Source organism: Scyliorhinus canicula, chromosome 9 (assembly GCF_902713615.1).
Source record: "Scyliorhinus canicula chromosome 9, sScyCan1.1, whole genome shotgun sequence".
NCBI classification, from domain to species: domain Eukaryota; kingdom Metazoa; phylum Chordata; class Chondrichthyes; order Carcharhiniformes; family Scyliorhinidae; genus Scyliorhinus; species Scyliorhinus canicula.
Window position 1 is genome coordinate 132,207,735 of NC_052154.1, and position 14,174 is coordinate 132,221,908.

At 52.2% G+C, this 14,174-nt stretch overlaps 1 protein-coding gene across 5 annotated transcripts in view; it reads left to right on the top strand.

The window, feature by feature from the left end:
- pgghg (protein-glucosylgalactosylhydroxylysine glucosidase) overlaps positions 1 to 14,174 on the top strand; it is a 94,508-nt gene that overhangs the window by 52,271 nt on the left and 28,063 nt on the right. For all 5 annotated transcript variants that reach the window (XR_005461896.1, XM_038807615.1, XM_038807617.1 and 2 more), the window contains 2 exons: positions 5,045 to 5,181; positions 13,370 to 13,503. Coding sequence is in view for 4 of the 5 variants with exons in the window: in XM_038807615.1 (XP_038663543.1) it covers positions 5,045 to 5,181; positions 13,370 to 13,503 (271 nt within the window). In the remaining variant the exon portion in view is untranslated. The remainder of the gene's footprint in view (positions 1 to 5,044; positions 5,182 to 13,369; positions 13,504 to 14,174) is intronic.

Below are 14,174 nucleotides of genomic sequence, written 5' to 3' on the forward strand. Positions count from 1 at the left end.
ACTCCAACGCCTGTTCGGGTACACTGAGGGAGAATTCAGAATATCCAATTTACCTAATAAGTGCTGTCATAATATCCACTCATGTATATAATGAGATGCAGACAGGCAGTGATTGACACACAACACAGAACAACCAATCACCAGACAGGACACCACCACTATAAAGCCCACAGGGCATTAAGACGCTCGCTCTCTCAGGACCCAGCTACTGAGACAGAGTGCACAAGCTAGTGAACACTATCACCATGCGGTAGCTAGTAAGTCTGGTCAAGCCAGTAAGAGGTCATCAGTTAGATTAGTAGAGTGTCAACGCACAGTTGAACATGTACAGCAGTCCACTAGTTAAATAAAACAGTATTGGATCATCTCCTGTGTCAGATGTCCAGTTGCAGTCAACGTTGAACCAACCTGCCTAACACATCAAGTGCGTCTTTCGGGACTTGTGGGAGGAAACCGGAGCGCCTGGAGAAAACCCATGTAGACACTGGGAGAATGTGCAGCGCCCAAGCCAGGAATCGAACCCTGGTCCATAGCACTGTGAAGCAACAGTGCTAACCACTGTGCTACTGTGCTGCCCAGATATTAACCATCTCCAACAAGAGATTAGCCTTCACATTCTAGCCTTCACATTCCATAAGACCATAAGACATAGGAGCAGAATTAGGCCACTTGGCCCATCGAGTCTGCTCCGCCATTCAATCATGACCAATATTTTCCCATCCCCATTCTCCTGCCTTCTCCCCATAACCCCTGATCTCCTTATCAATCAAGAACCTATATATCTCTGTCTGAAAGACACTCAGTGATTTGGCCACCACTGCCTTCTGTGGTAAAGAGTTCCACAGATTCACCACCCTCTGGCTGAAGAAATTCCTCCTCATCTCTGTTTTAAAGGATCGTCCTTTTAATCTGAGATGGTGTCCTCTGGTTCTAGTTTTCCCTACAAGTGGAAATGTCCTCTCCATGTCCACTCTATCCAGGCCTCGCAGTATCTTGTGAGTTTCAATAAGATCCCCTCACTTCCTTCTAAACTCCAACGAGTACAGACCTAGAGTCCTCAAACGGTCCTCATACAAGTTCTTCATTCCAGGGATCATTCTTGTGAACCTCCTCTGGATCCTTTCCAAGGCCAGCACATCCTTCCTTAGATACGGGGCCTAAAACTGCTCACAATACTCCAAATGGGGTCTGACCAGAGCCTTATACAGCCTCAGCAGTACATCCCTGGTCTTGTATTCTCGCCCTCTTGACATGAATGCTTACATTGCATTTGCCTTCTTAACTGCCAACTGAACCTGCACATTAACCTTAAGAGAATCGTGAGCAAGGACTCCCAAGTCCCTTTGTGCTCCTGCTTTCCGAAGCATTTCCCCATTTAGAAAATAGTCTATACCTAAATTCCTCGTTCCAAAGTGCATAACCTCACACTTTTCCACATTGTATTTCATTTGCCACTTCGTTGCCCATTCTCCGAGCTTGTCCAAGTCCTTCTGCAGCCCCCTTGCTTCCTCAATACTACCTGTCCCTTTACCGATCTTTGTATCATCTGCAAACCTAACAACAGTGCCTTCACTACCTTCTTCCAGATTATTAATGTATATTGTAAAATGTTGTGGTCCCAGCACAGACCACTGAGGCACACCACTAGTCACCGGCTGCCATCCTGAAAAAGACCCCTTTATCCCCACTCTCTGCCTTCTGCCAGTCAGCCAATCCTCTATCCATGCCAGGATCGTACCCTGAACACCATGAGCTCTTAACTTATTTAACAGTTTCCTATGCGGCACCTTGTCAAATGCCTTCTAGAAATCTAAATAAATCACGTCCACTGGTTCTTCTTTGTCGAACTTCCTTGTTATCTCCTCAAAGAACTCTGACAGATTTGTCAGACGCGACCTCCCTTTGACAAAGCCGTGCTGACTCAGTCCTATTTTACCATGCACTTTCAAGTGCTTCGCCATCTCATCTTTAATAACAGACTCTAAAATCTTACTAATGACTGAGGTCAGGCTAACCGGCCTAAAATTTCTAGTCTTCTGCCTCCCTCCCTTCTTAAACAGTGGTGTTATGTTACCCACTTTCCAGTCTTCTGGGACCCTTCCTGCCTTCAGTGATTCCTGAAAGATCATCACTAATGCCTCCACAATTTCCTCAGCTATCTCTTTTAGAACCCTGGGATGTAGTCCATCCGGGTCCAGGTGACTTATCCACCTTCAGACCTTTCAGTTTCCCCAGAACCTTCTCCTTAGTAATGGTCACTGCACTCACCTCTGTCCCCTGGTTCTCCTGGAGCTCTGGCATCCAACTGGTTTCTTCCACCGTGAAGACTGATGCACAGTAACTATTCAATTTGTCTGCCATTTCTTGGTTTCCTTCAATGGCATTACCATTGCCATATTCCCCACTAACAATTTTCATGCATTCAGCTTTAACTAGAAAAACAACAGGACCAACCATATAAATACCATGGGTGGGATTCTCCGACTCCCCGCCGGGTCGGAGAATCGCCGGGGGGCAACGTGAATCCCGCCCCCGCCGGCCGCTGAATTCTCCAGCACTGGAGATTCGGCGGGGGCGGGAATCGCGCCGCCCCGGTCGGCGGCTGCTCGCAGCAACCCCCCCCCCCCCCCGGCGATTCGCCGGCCTGCAATGGGCCAAAGTCCCGCTGGTTCTTTCCCAGTCCCGCCAGCGTAAATTAGACTAGGTGACTTACCGGCGGGATCTGGCGGCGCGGGCGGGCTCCGGGGTCCGGGGGGGCGCGAGGCGATCTGGCCCCGGGAAGGGTGCCCCGACAGTGGCCTGGCCCGCGATCGGGGCCCACTGATCCGCGGGTGGGCCTGTGCAATGGGGGTACTCTTTTCCTATGCGTCGGCTGTGTCAGCCTCCGCGATGGCCGACGCGTAGGTGAACCCCCCCCCCCCCCCCCCTTCTGCACATGCACGGGGATGACGTCAGCAGCCGCCAGTTTGCGGAGTCCCTTCGGTCCCGGCTGGCATGGCACCAAAGGTCTTCCACGCCAGCCGGTGGGGCGCAAATCAGTCCGGCGCCGGCCTAGCCCCTGAAGGTGCGGAGGATTCCGCACCTTTGGGGTGGGCGGATGCCGGAGTGGTTCACGCCACCCCGTCCCACCGTTCTGCCATGGGGAGATTTGAAAACAAGGATGATATATTTAAAATCAAGACCTTTATAAAAAAATTTTAAAAATCAGGATATGGGGCATTGTTGGCTAGGCCATTATTTATTGTCCATCCCTTATTGCCCTTGGTATGGCAGTGCCTTGAACCGCTGCTGTACATTTATTTTTTTCCATTCAGGGGATGTAGGTGTTGCTGGTTGGGTCAGAATATATAGGAAAAGAGTGCCCCCATGGCACAGGCCCGCCCGCGGATCGGTGGGCCCCGATTGCGGGCCAGGCCACCGTGGGGGCACCCCCCAGGGGCCAGATCACCTCCTCCCCCCCCCCCCCCACCCCCCCCCCCCCCCCCCTCCCCGAGGACCCCGGAGCCCGCCCGTGCCGCCAGGTCCTGCCGGTAAGTGACCGCCCCGCTGGGTACGGGAGAATCCCGCCCCATGTCTACGTGAGCAGGTTAGAACTTGGTATTCTGCAGAGTACATCTCTTGATCGCATAAATCCTCACCATTGCCGAAAAGTCAAAGTCAGGAGTGTGATGGAATACTCACTACATTTCCAGACAGATGCAATTGGAACAACACTGGATAAGTTTGACACTGTCCAGAACACAAAATCTTCTTGACATCCACCAGTTTAAAACATCCAATTCCCCTGCCATATATGGTGGCTGCAGTGTGCACTGTCTACAGAAAGCACTGCAGTATGTCACCAAAGATATCTGTCCAGCATCTTCCAAACTCAAAACTTCTACCACCAAGGAGAAGAGTAGCGGGTGCATGGAAAAACCACCACCTACAAGTACCTCTCCACGTCGCACACCATCTGATGTTGACTCGTATTGCTGTTACTTCATCATCACTGGGTCGAAATCCTGCCTAACAGCAATGATTGGCTGCAGTACGCTGGGCAAGGGTGGAGCAGAGTCAGCCAGGATTCCCATGTCTCATTACCAGCCAGTACTCTTGCATGCAGACATCAGTAGAAGTAAGAATTGAGGTGAAAAATATGTCCTTTCGTATGTTTTGTTGGCTGAGATCAGTGAAAACGGGGCCGGGATTCTCCCCTACCCGGCGGGGCGGGGGGTTCCGGTGAGACGGAGTGGCGTGAACCACTCTGGCGTCGGGCCTCCCCAAAGGTGCAGAATTCTCCGCACCTTTAGGGGCCAAGCCCTCACATTGAGGGGCTAGGCTTGCGCCGGAGTGGCTCCGGCGTGAACGGCCTTTGGCACCCCACCAGCCGGGGCAGAAAGGCCTTCGCCGGCCGGCGGAAGTCCGCGCATGCGCCGGTGCGTCAGTGGCTGCTGACGTCATACCGGCGCAGGGGAGGGGATCACGTCTGCCCCTGCCATGGTGAAGGCCATGGCAGGGCAGAAGAAAAAGAGTGCCCCGCGGGCCAGGCCCCACTGTGGGGGCACCCCCCGGGGTCAGATCGTGCCCCCCCCCCCCCCGGAGCCCGCCCGCGCCGCCAATCCTGCCGATACCAGAGGTGGTTTAAACCACGCCGGCAGGATTGGCCTGGGTCTCCGAATTACTGGTTCAGTGAAAATACCACTGTACCACCTCCTCCCACCTCCTGGTACACCCACAATGCTGTTAGGAAGAGAGTTCCAGGATTTTGACCAGTGACCGTGAAGGAACAGTAATATATTTCCAAGTCGGGATGGTGAGTGGCTTGGAAGGGAATTTCCAGGTGGTGGTGTTCCCTTGCATTGGTTGCACTTGTTCTTCTGGTGCTTGACCAGTAACTCATGGGATGACTAGAGAACGAGACCTGCTGCATACGAGACACAGTCTTAATTAGTTATCACCAAATCACCCTCGATAATTCTTTTACTTATTCTCCACATTGTATTATACATCATTATAATTAATTTACAGTTAATTAACAGAAGTAAATTTATATTTTTTCCAGCCTCCAGTTTGCAACAGAATTGGCATCACATTTGAAAGTTACAGTTCCATCAGAATGGATGAAAATAGCTGAGAAAATCAAAGTGCCATATGACCCCATGAAGCAATATCATCCTGAGTTTGATGGATATAAGTCAGGTGCGTGTGGAAGAATTTACGTAAAACATACTGAGTTTACCCTTCTTTCCCAACAAATAGCACCCCCCCCAGCCACTTTTTTTCAGAATTTACCCTAAGACCTCTCACCCAGTCTGGAGATGATGCCAGGGCAGGTACCATAGACAGAAACTTCTCCACTTTAAAAATCTTCAGGCATTGTAAGCATGTGGGTCCCAACCCTACTCATGGAGGTAGTAGCCCTCAGGAATAATGGGCGCGATTCTCCGACCCCCACGCCGGGTGGGAGAATCGCGGGAGTGCCGGGCGATTCACGCCATGCCGCCCTGGCACGGCACGCGATTCTCCCAACCCCCCCAAATTGGCGTGCCGCGTTTTGCGACAGGCCGCTCAGAGAATCGCCGCTCCGGTCGAGCGGCAATTCTCCGGCCCGGATGGGCCGAGCGGCCTGCCTAATCCGACCGGTTCACGCCGGCGCCAACCACACCTGGTCGCTGCCGGCGTGAACAGCGCGCGACCGCTGCATGTGGGGCCTGTGGGGGACGGAGGGAGGATCGAGCACCAGGGCGGTTCTTAGGAGGGGTCTGGCCCGTGATCGGTGCCCACCGATTGTCGGGCCGGCGTCTCTGAAAGACGCACTCTTTTCCCTCCGCCACCCCGCAAGATCAATCCTCCATGTCTTGCGGGTCAGCAGAGGGGAGGACGGCAACCGCGCATGCGTCAAGGCCCGGCGCACGGGATTGATGCGCCGCCGCTCCTAGCCCCCTGGGTGTGGTAGAATAGGGTGCAAGGAGCAGCCTCCGATGCCGGAGTGAAACACTCCGGTTTTCACTCCGGCGTCGGCACTTTGTCTCCCTTTGGGAGAATCAAGCCCAATGCTTTGACTACAGCTGTGCCTGTTTTAGCCTTGTGGCTCCATGGATAGAACAAAGAAATATTACAGCACAGGAACAGGCCCTTCGGTCCTCCAAGCCTGCGCTGATCCAGATCCTCTATCTAAAACTGTCGCCTATTTTCTAAGGATCTGTAACCCTCTGCTCCCTGCCCATTCATGTATCTGTCTAGATACATCATAAATGACGCTATCGTGCCCGCCTGTACCACCTCCGCCAGCAATGCGTTCCAGGCACCCACCACCCTCTGCATAAAGAACTTTCCACGCATATTGTGGTAGTATGACTAGAGATACTACGGTACCTGGGAGTGTGAGCTGCTATTGGTGGAGAAGGCTCGCTGCTCATTGGCCCAAGTGTTGCCGTCTCATTGGTTACGACGAAGGTAGCTCCGCCCAATGAGGCGGGGTATAAGAACCCATGTTTCCCAGCACTCATCGTTCTTTCTGTGCTCAAGCTGCTGGAGAAACATCTTGTAGATTAAAGCCTTCAATTCGGACTACTCCTTTGTTTCTGTGGTTATTGATCGCGCATCAATTTAATCTGCAAGATTTTAAAGGATGGAGCTCCGCATCAAGCCGGAGTGGCTACGCCTCAGCCCTCACGCAGCTAATGCAGCAGCTACATTCAAGCATTGGCTGGCTTGTTTCAATAGCTACCTCAGTATGGTGGAAAACATACCGACGAGGGAGCAGAAGCTACACATCCTCCTCTTGTGCGTCGGCACCGCCATCTACACGCTCATCGAGGACACATCCGACTACGACGCGGCCATGGAACTGCTCAAAGGACACTTCATCTGGCCGGTAAATCAAGTTTATACTCGGCACTTACCGGCCACAGGGCAGCAGATCCCTGGTGAGTCGTTGGGCGATTTTTACCGTGCTCTCCTCGTACTGGGGAGGAACTGCGGCTGCCCACAAGTGTCGGCCAGCGAGCACACTGAACTCCTCATCCGAGACGCTGTTGTTGCAGGCATGCAGTCCCCACAGATCCGCCAGAGACTATTAGAAAGGGAAACCTTGAGCCTCACAGCGGCACAGTCCCTCGCTACCTCTCTAGATGTCACAAACAGAAACGCCCCCGACCGCGCGGCAGCCCCCTGGGCAGAGTGGAATTCAGCCACCCTCTCCCCCACGGACTCGGCCTCCCCCCAGGCCTACGTCGCAGGACACCCCTAAAAACCCGCGGAGCCCCGCTGTTATTTTTGCAGCCAGGCGAAACACCCCCGACAACGTTGCCCAGCCCGATCGGCAAATTGCAAGGACTGCGGGAAGAAAGGCCACTTTTTGTCCGTCTGCCAGGCCAAGGCAATTGCTGCGGTCCCGGGCAGCGACCGCGGAACTCCCCCTCCTCTCTCTCCAAGGCCCTGAGCGGCCTGCAAACCTCTCTGCCCCCATCCGCCATCTTGTGCTTCCGACGCCACTTGCGGGGGACGGGTGCCGCCATTTTGTCCACCCCCCACCATGTGCGACCGGTGGGCGCCGCCATCTTGGATCGGCTCCGAGGACCCCGCGGGTGACTACGCACCGTCCGATGACGACTCCGACTATCTGCCACGACTCGCTTCAGTCACTCTGGACCAGACTCGACCCCGCACTCTCTCTACGGCAACAACGAAGGTCCTGCTCAACGGGCAAGAAAAGACCTGCCTACTGGACTCCGGGAGCACGGAGAATTTCGTACACCCTACCACGGTAAGACGCTGTGCTCTCCCTGTCTATCCTGTCAAGCAAAAAATCGCCCTGGCCTCTGGCTCCCATTCAGTGGAGATGACGGGGTTTTGTATAGCGGACCTCGCGGTCCACGGGAGGGAGTTTAAAAATTACAGACTCTACGTCCTCCCCCACCTCTGCGGGCCACACTCCTGGGGTTAGACTTCCAGTGTAACCTCCAGAGCCTAACATTTAAATTCGGTGGCCCTATGCCTCCCCTCACTGTCTGCAGCCTCTCGACCCTCAAGGTCGATCCCCCGTCCTTGTTTGCAAACCTCACCCCGGATTGCAAACCTGTTGCCACCAGGAGCAGGACCGAGTCTTCATCAGGTCCGAGGTCCAAAGGCTTATGAAGGAAGGGGTCATCGAGGCTAATAACAGCTCCTGGTGAGCACAAGTTCTGGTGGTAAAGACCGGGGTGAAGAAGAGGATGGTCATAGACTACAGTCAGACCATCAACAGGTTTACGCAGCTGGACGCATACCCTCTCCCCCATATATCCGACCTGGTTAACAGGATCGCACAGTACAAGGTCTTCTCCACAGTGGACCTCGAGTCCGCCTATCACGCGCGAGCGATCGCAAGTACACTGAGTTCGAAGCGGACGGGCGGCTCTACCACTTTTTAAGGGTTCCCTTTGGTGTCATAAACGGGGTCTCGGTCTTCCAAAGAGAGATGGACCGAATGGTCGACCGATACGGTTTACGGGCAACTTTCCCGTATCTCGATAATGTCACCATCTGCAGCCACGATCCGCAGGACCACGACACAATCTCCGCAAATTCCTCCAAACCGCAAAACTCCTGAATTTGACTTGTAACAAGAAGAAATGCGTGTTTAGCACCGACCGTTTAGCCATCCTCGGCTACGTAGTGCGAAATGGAGTGATAGGCCCCGACCCGGAACGCATGCGCCTCCTGATGGAGCTCCCCCTCCCCACTGATCCAAGGCCCTGAAGCGCTGCCTAGTTTTCTTCTCGTATTATGCCCAGTGGGTCCCCAACTACGCCAACAAAGCCCGTCCCCTCATCCAAACAGCCACGTTTCCCCTGTCGACGGAGGCCCGCCAGGCCTTCAGCCGCATCAAAGCGGATATCGCAAAGTCCACGATGCGCGCTATCGACGAGTCCCTCCCCTTCCAGGTCGAGAGCGCGCGTCCGACGTAGCTCTGGCGGCCACCCTCAACCAAGCGGCCGTGGCTTTCTTCTCCCGGACCCTCCATGCTTCCGAAATCCGCCATTACTCGGTCAAGAAGGAAGCACAGGCCAGAGTAGAAGCTGTGCGACACTGGAGGCATTATTTGGTTGGCAGGAGGTTCACCCTCCTCATAGACCAACGGTTGGTGGCGTTCATGTTTGACAATGCACAGAAGGGCAAGATTAAAAAAACGACAAGATCTTGCGGTGGAGGATTGAGTTATCCACCTACAACTACGACATCTTGTATCGTCCTGGGAAGCTGAACGAGCCTCCCGATGCCCTGTCCCGTGGCACGTGTGCCAACGCACAAGTGGACCTCCTCCGAGCCCTCCACGTGGACCTCTGCCACCCGGGGGTCATCCGCCTCTTTCATTTTGTAAAGATCCGCAACCTGCCCTATTCCATCGAGGAGGTCAGGACAGTCACGAGGAACTGCCACATATGCGCGGAGTGCAAGCCGCACTTCTACCACCCCGGAAAAGCGCATCTGATTAAGGCTTCCCGTCCCTTTGAACGCCTCAGTGTGGACTTCAAAGGTCCCCTCCCCTCTACCAACCGCAACACTTACTTCCTCAATGTGATTGACGAGTACTCCCGCTTCCCGTTCGCCATCCCCTGCCCCGACATGACCACACCCACCATCATTAAAGCCCTCCACAGCATTTTCTCCCTGTTCGGATTCCCCGCTTACATACACAGCGATAGGGGGTCCTCCTTTATGAGTGACGAACTGTGTCAATTCCTGCTCAGCAGGGGCATTGCCTCAAGCAGGACGACCATTTACAACCCCCGGGGTAACGGACAGGTCGAGAGGGAGAACGGTACGGTCTAGAAAACCGTCCTGCTAGCCCTACGGTCCAGAAATCTCCCAGTCTCCCGCTGGCAGAAGGTCCAGACGCCCTCCACTCCATCAGGTCGCTACTTTGCACGTCTACCAATCAAACGCCTCATGAACGCCTTCTTGTCTTCCCTAGGAAGTCTTCCTCAGGGACCCCGCTCACGACCTGGCTGGCAGCCCCCGGGCCCATCCTGCTCTGGAAACACGTGCGCGCGCACAAATCGGACCCGTTGGTCGAGAGGGTCCAGCTGCTCCACGCTAACCCGCAATATGCGTATGTGGAGTACCCTGACAGCTGACAGGATACGGTTTCTCTATGGGACCTGGCGCCCGCCGGATCCCTGCCATCGCCCCCGGCACCAGCCCCACCCACCCCCCTCCAACCCCAACTGCTCCCCACAGGTGATCTCCTCCCTGGCCCACCAACCGGCCCACCAACCCCCCCCCCCCCCCCCCCCCCCCACCAGCTCCGTCTAGGGGTGTGGAAACCTCCACGAGGATCGGATCATCGCTCCCAGGTGCCATGGACACCCGCATCGCCAACATTTCCGACGAAGCTCCGCAGGTCGCAGAGGACGTCCAAGGCCCCCGATCGTCTGATCGAGTCGATATGAACTTTTAATGTACCCTTTTTTTTCTGACTCTAAATAATTTGCCGTGTGATAACACATCTCTGTATATAGTTACGGGCCAGTGGGCAGCCGCCATTGGAGAGGTATAATCCCATATCACTAGTCATACTACCAGTATCTTGTCCCACCCGCACCGAACCACCAGTCCTGGCTGGACGACCCCCCTCCCCCGGCTTCTCAACGAGCACACCCCCCCTCCCCCAATTCCTTTCTCAACAAGGGGTGAATGTGGTAGTATGACTAGAGGTACTACGGTACCTGGGAGTGTGAGCTGCTATTGGTAGAGAAGGCTCGCTGCTCATTGGCCCAAGTGTTGCCTTCTCATTGGTCAAGACGAAGGTAGCTCTGCCCAATGAGGCGGAGTGTAAGAACCCGTGTTTCCCAGCAGCCATCGTTCTTTCTGTACTCAAGCTGCTGGAGAAACATCTTGTAGATTAAAACCTTCAATTCGGACTACTCCTTCGTTTCTGTGGTTATTGATCGCGCATCACATATCTCCCTTAAACCTTTCCCCTCTCACCTTGAACTCGTGACACCTAGTAATTGAGTCCCCCACTCTGGGAAAAAGCTTGCTACCCAGCTTGTCTATACCTCTCATGATTTTGTAGACCTCAATGAGGTTCCCCCGTCAACCTCCGTCTTTCTAATGAAAATAATCCTAATCAACTCAACCTCTCTTCATAGCTAGCACCCTCCATACCAGGCAACATCCTGCTGAACCTCCTCAGCACCTTCTCCAAAGCATCCACAACCTTTTGGTAATGTGGCGACCAGAACTGTACGCAGTATTCCAAATGTGGCTGAACCAAAGTCTTATAACATGACCTGCCAACTCTTGTACTCAATACCCCTTCCGATGAAGGAAAGCATGCCCTATGCCTTCTTGACCACTCTATCAACCTGCACAGCAACCTTCAAGGTACAATGGTCCTGAACACCCAGATCTCTCTGTACATCAATTTTCCCCAGGGCTTTTTCATTTACCGTATAGTTCGCTCTTGAATTGGATCTTCCAAAATGCATTACCTCACATTTGCCCCGAGTGAACTCCATCTGTCATTTCTCCGCCCAACTCTTCAATCTATCTATATTCTGCTGTATTCTCTGACAGTCCCCTTCACTATCTGCTACTCCACCAATCTTAGTGTCATCTGCAAACTTGCTAATCAGACCACCTATACCTTCCTCCAGATCATTTATGTATATCACAAGCAACAGTAGTCCCAGCATGGATCTCTGTGGAACACCACTGGTCACAGTTCTCCATTTTGAGAAACTCCCTTCCACTACTACTTTCTGTCTCCTGTTGCCCAGCCAGTTCTTTATCCATCTAGCTAGTACACCCTGGACCCCATGAGACTTAACTTTCTCCAACAGCCTACCATGGGGAACCTTATCAAATGCCTTACTGAAGTCCATGTATATGACATCTACAGCCCTTCCCTCATCAATCAACTTTGTCACTTCCTCAAAGAATTCTATGTTTGGTAAGACATGCACAAAACAATGTTGCCTATCACTGACAAGCCCATTTTCTTCCACATGGGAATAGATCCTATCCTATCTCTGACTGAAATGGTTTACCCTGAATCCTCAGACTGTGACCCCTGGTTCTGGACGCACCCAACATTGGTAACATCTTCCCTGCATCTACCCTGTCTAGTCCTGTTAGAATTTTATATGTCTCTATGAGATCCCCTCTCATTCTTTTGAAATCCAGCGTGAACAATCCCGACCTAGTCAATCTCTCCTCATATTCAGTCCTGCCATCCCTCGAATCAGTCTGGAAACCTTTGCTCCACTCCCTCGAGAGCAAGAACATCCTTCCTCAGAGAAGGAGACCAAAACTGCACACAATACTCCAGGTGTCGCCTCATCAAGGCTCTGTACAATTGCAGCAACACATCCCTGCTTTTATACTCGAAACCTCTCGCAATGAAGGCCAACATACCATTAGCCTTCTTTACCGCCTGCTGCACCTGCATGTTTACCTTCAGCGAATGATGCACAAGGACACCCAGGTCCTTTATGTTCCATAATATCAGTGTACTTTGTCTCCTGCAACACTGGCAGATGTCAGTTCTCCCGGACTAGGTAAAGAAAATAATCAGTCACGGTTTTCACACTTTAAAAAAAATGAATTTAGAGTACCCAATTCATTTTTTCCAGTTAAGGGGCAATTTAGCGTGGCCAATCTACCTACCCTGCACATCTTTGAGTTGTGGGGCGAAACCCACCCAAACACGGGGAAAATGTGCAAACTCCACACGGACAGTGACCCAGAGCCGGGATCGAATCTGGGACCTCGGCGCCGAGAAGGTTTCCACGTAGTGCATGGTTTTCACATTTGATCATAATCTGACAATGTAATATGTGTCTGTCTTTAAGGGGTTCCAGCATGACATAACTTGAAAGGAAGTGCATCATGCAATCCAGTTTTATTTTAATTTTGCTGTTCAGTGGAGCACAAACAGACAGTTTTGCTGCTGATGTGTTTTCAAGCTTATATGCCTCCATATAAAAGTACCCATGTACCTCGACTCAATCCCTTATGAGTGATTGGTGCCTTTTTATCATTATAAAAAACTACAACATGGTGAGAAGCAGTGGTTCCTGCTAAAAGACATAGTGCTCAGACTTAGATCATGCTGCATGACATGAGGCAATCGGTGATGTTTTGGACAAACAACCCCTGACAAATCCACATTTGTGTGGTGATCGTTGAATGAAGCTGTCATGTTAAATCCATGTGAATAATGGTCACTTGGACAAGGCACTGCTGTTATTTGTTCAAGAGAAAATACCTTCAGGAGAGAAAGAGGAAAAGCTGGCCAGAATTTAAAAATAATTTTATCTTTTGAGTTTCCCAGCTCTGTATGTTCTGCTGAAGGCTTGGTTACAGCTTGTGTGAAAATGTAATTTCTCTGTTTCAGGTGATGTTGTGAAACAAGCTGATGTTGTGTTACTCGGTTATCCACTTATTTATCCCATGAGTTCTCAGGTGCGGAAGAATGATCTGGTGATATATGAAGCTGTGACGGACCATGATGGACCTGCCATGACCTGGGTTAGTAAAAGGTGACAGTTGAACAGATACAGAAAGGTGTTACAATTACAGTGAAATTAGTGGCAATGTGGGTATGCAATAGGGAATTCTAAACTGACATAGCTAACATCTGTTGTTGGGAAATTACTAGAGTCTATAATTAGGGAAGAAGTGACTGAGCATGTTTAAATGTTCAACTGATCAGAGAGGTATAATGGATTTGTAACGGGCAGGCCATGTGTGATGAACCTACTGTTTGGAATGAAATGAAAATCGCTTATTGTCACTAGTCGGCTTCAAATGAAGTTACTGTGAAAAGCCCCTAGTCGCCACATTCTGGCGCCTGTTCGGGGAGGCTGGTACGGGAATTGAACTGGCCTGCCTTGGTCTGCTTTCAATGCCAGCGATTTAGCCCTGTGCTAACCAGCCCCTTCCAACGTGCTGGATCGCCCAAAAACAGCCGGCCAACAACCCAGGCTCCAGCGGGGGTGGGGGGAATGACCCCAAGGGCCCAGTCATTCCCAATTCCTCCCGACCGATACCAGAAACAGAACAGAACAACACAGGGCCAGGGGTTGGAAGGCCAACCGAACCCCTTTCCACCAAGGATAGTGCTTTCTCAAGAACCTCCTCGTGTACCTTCAACGCCTCCATAAAAACACCTTGCAAATCCTGATATTGGGTTTTGACAA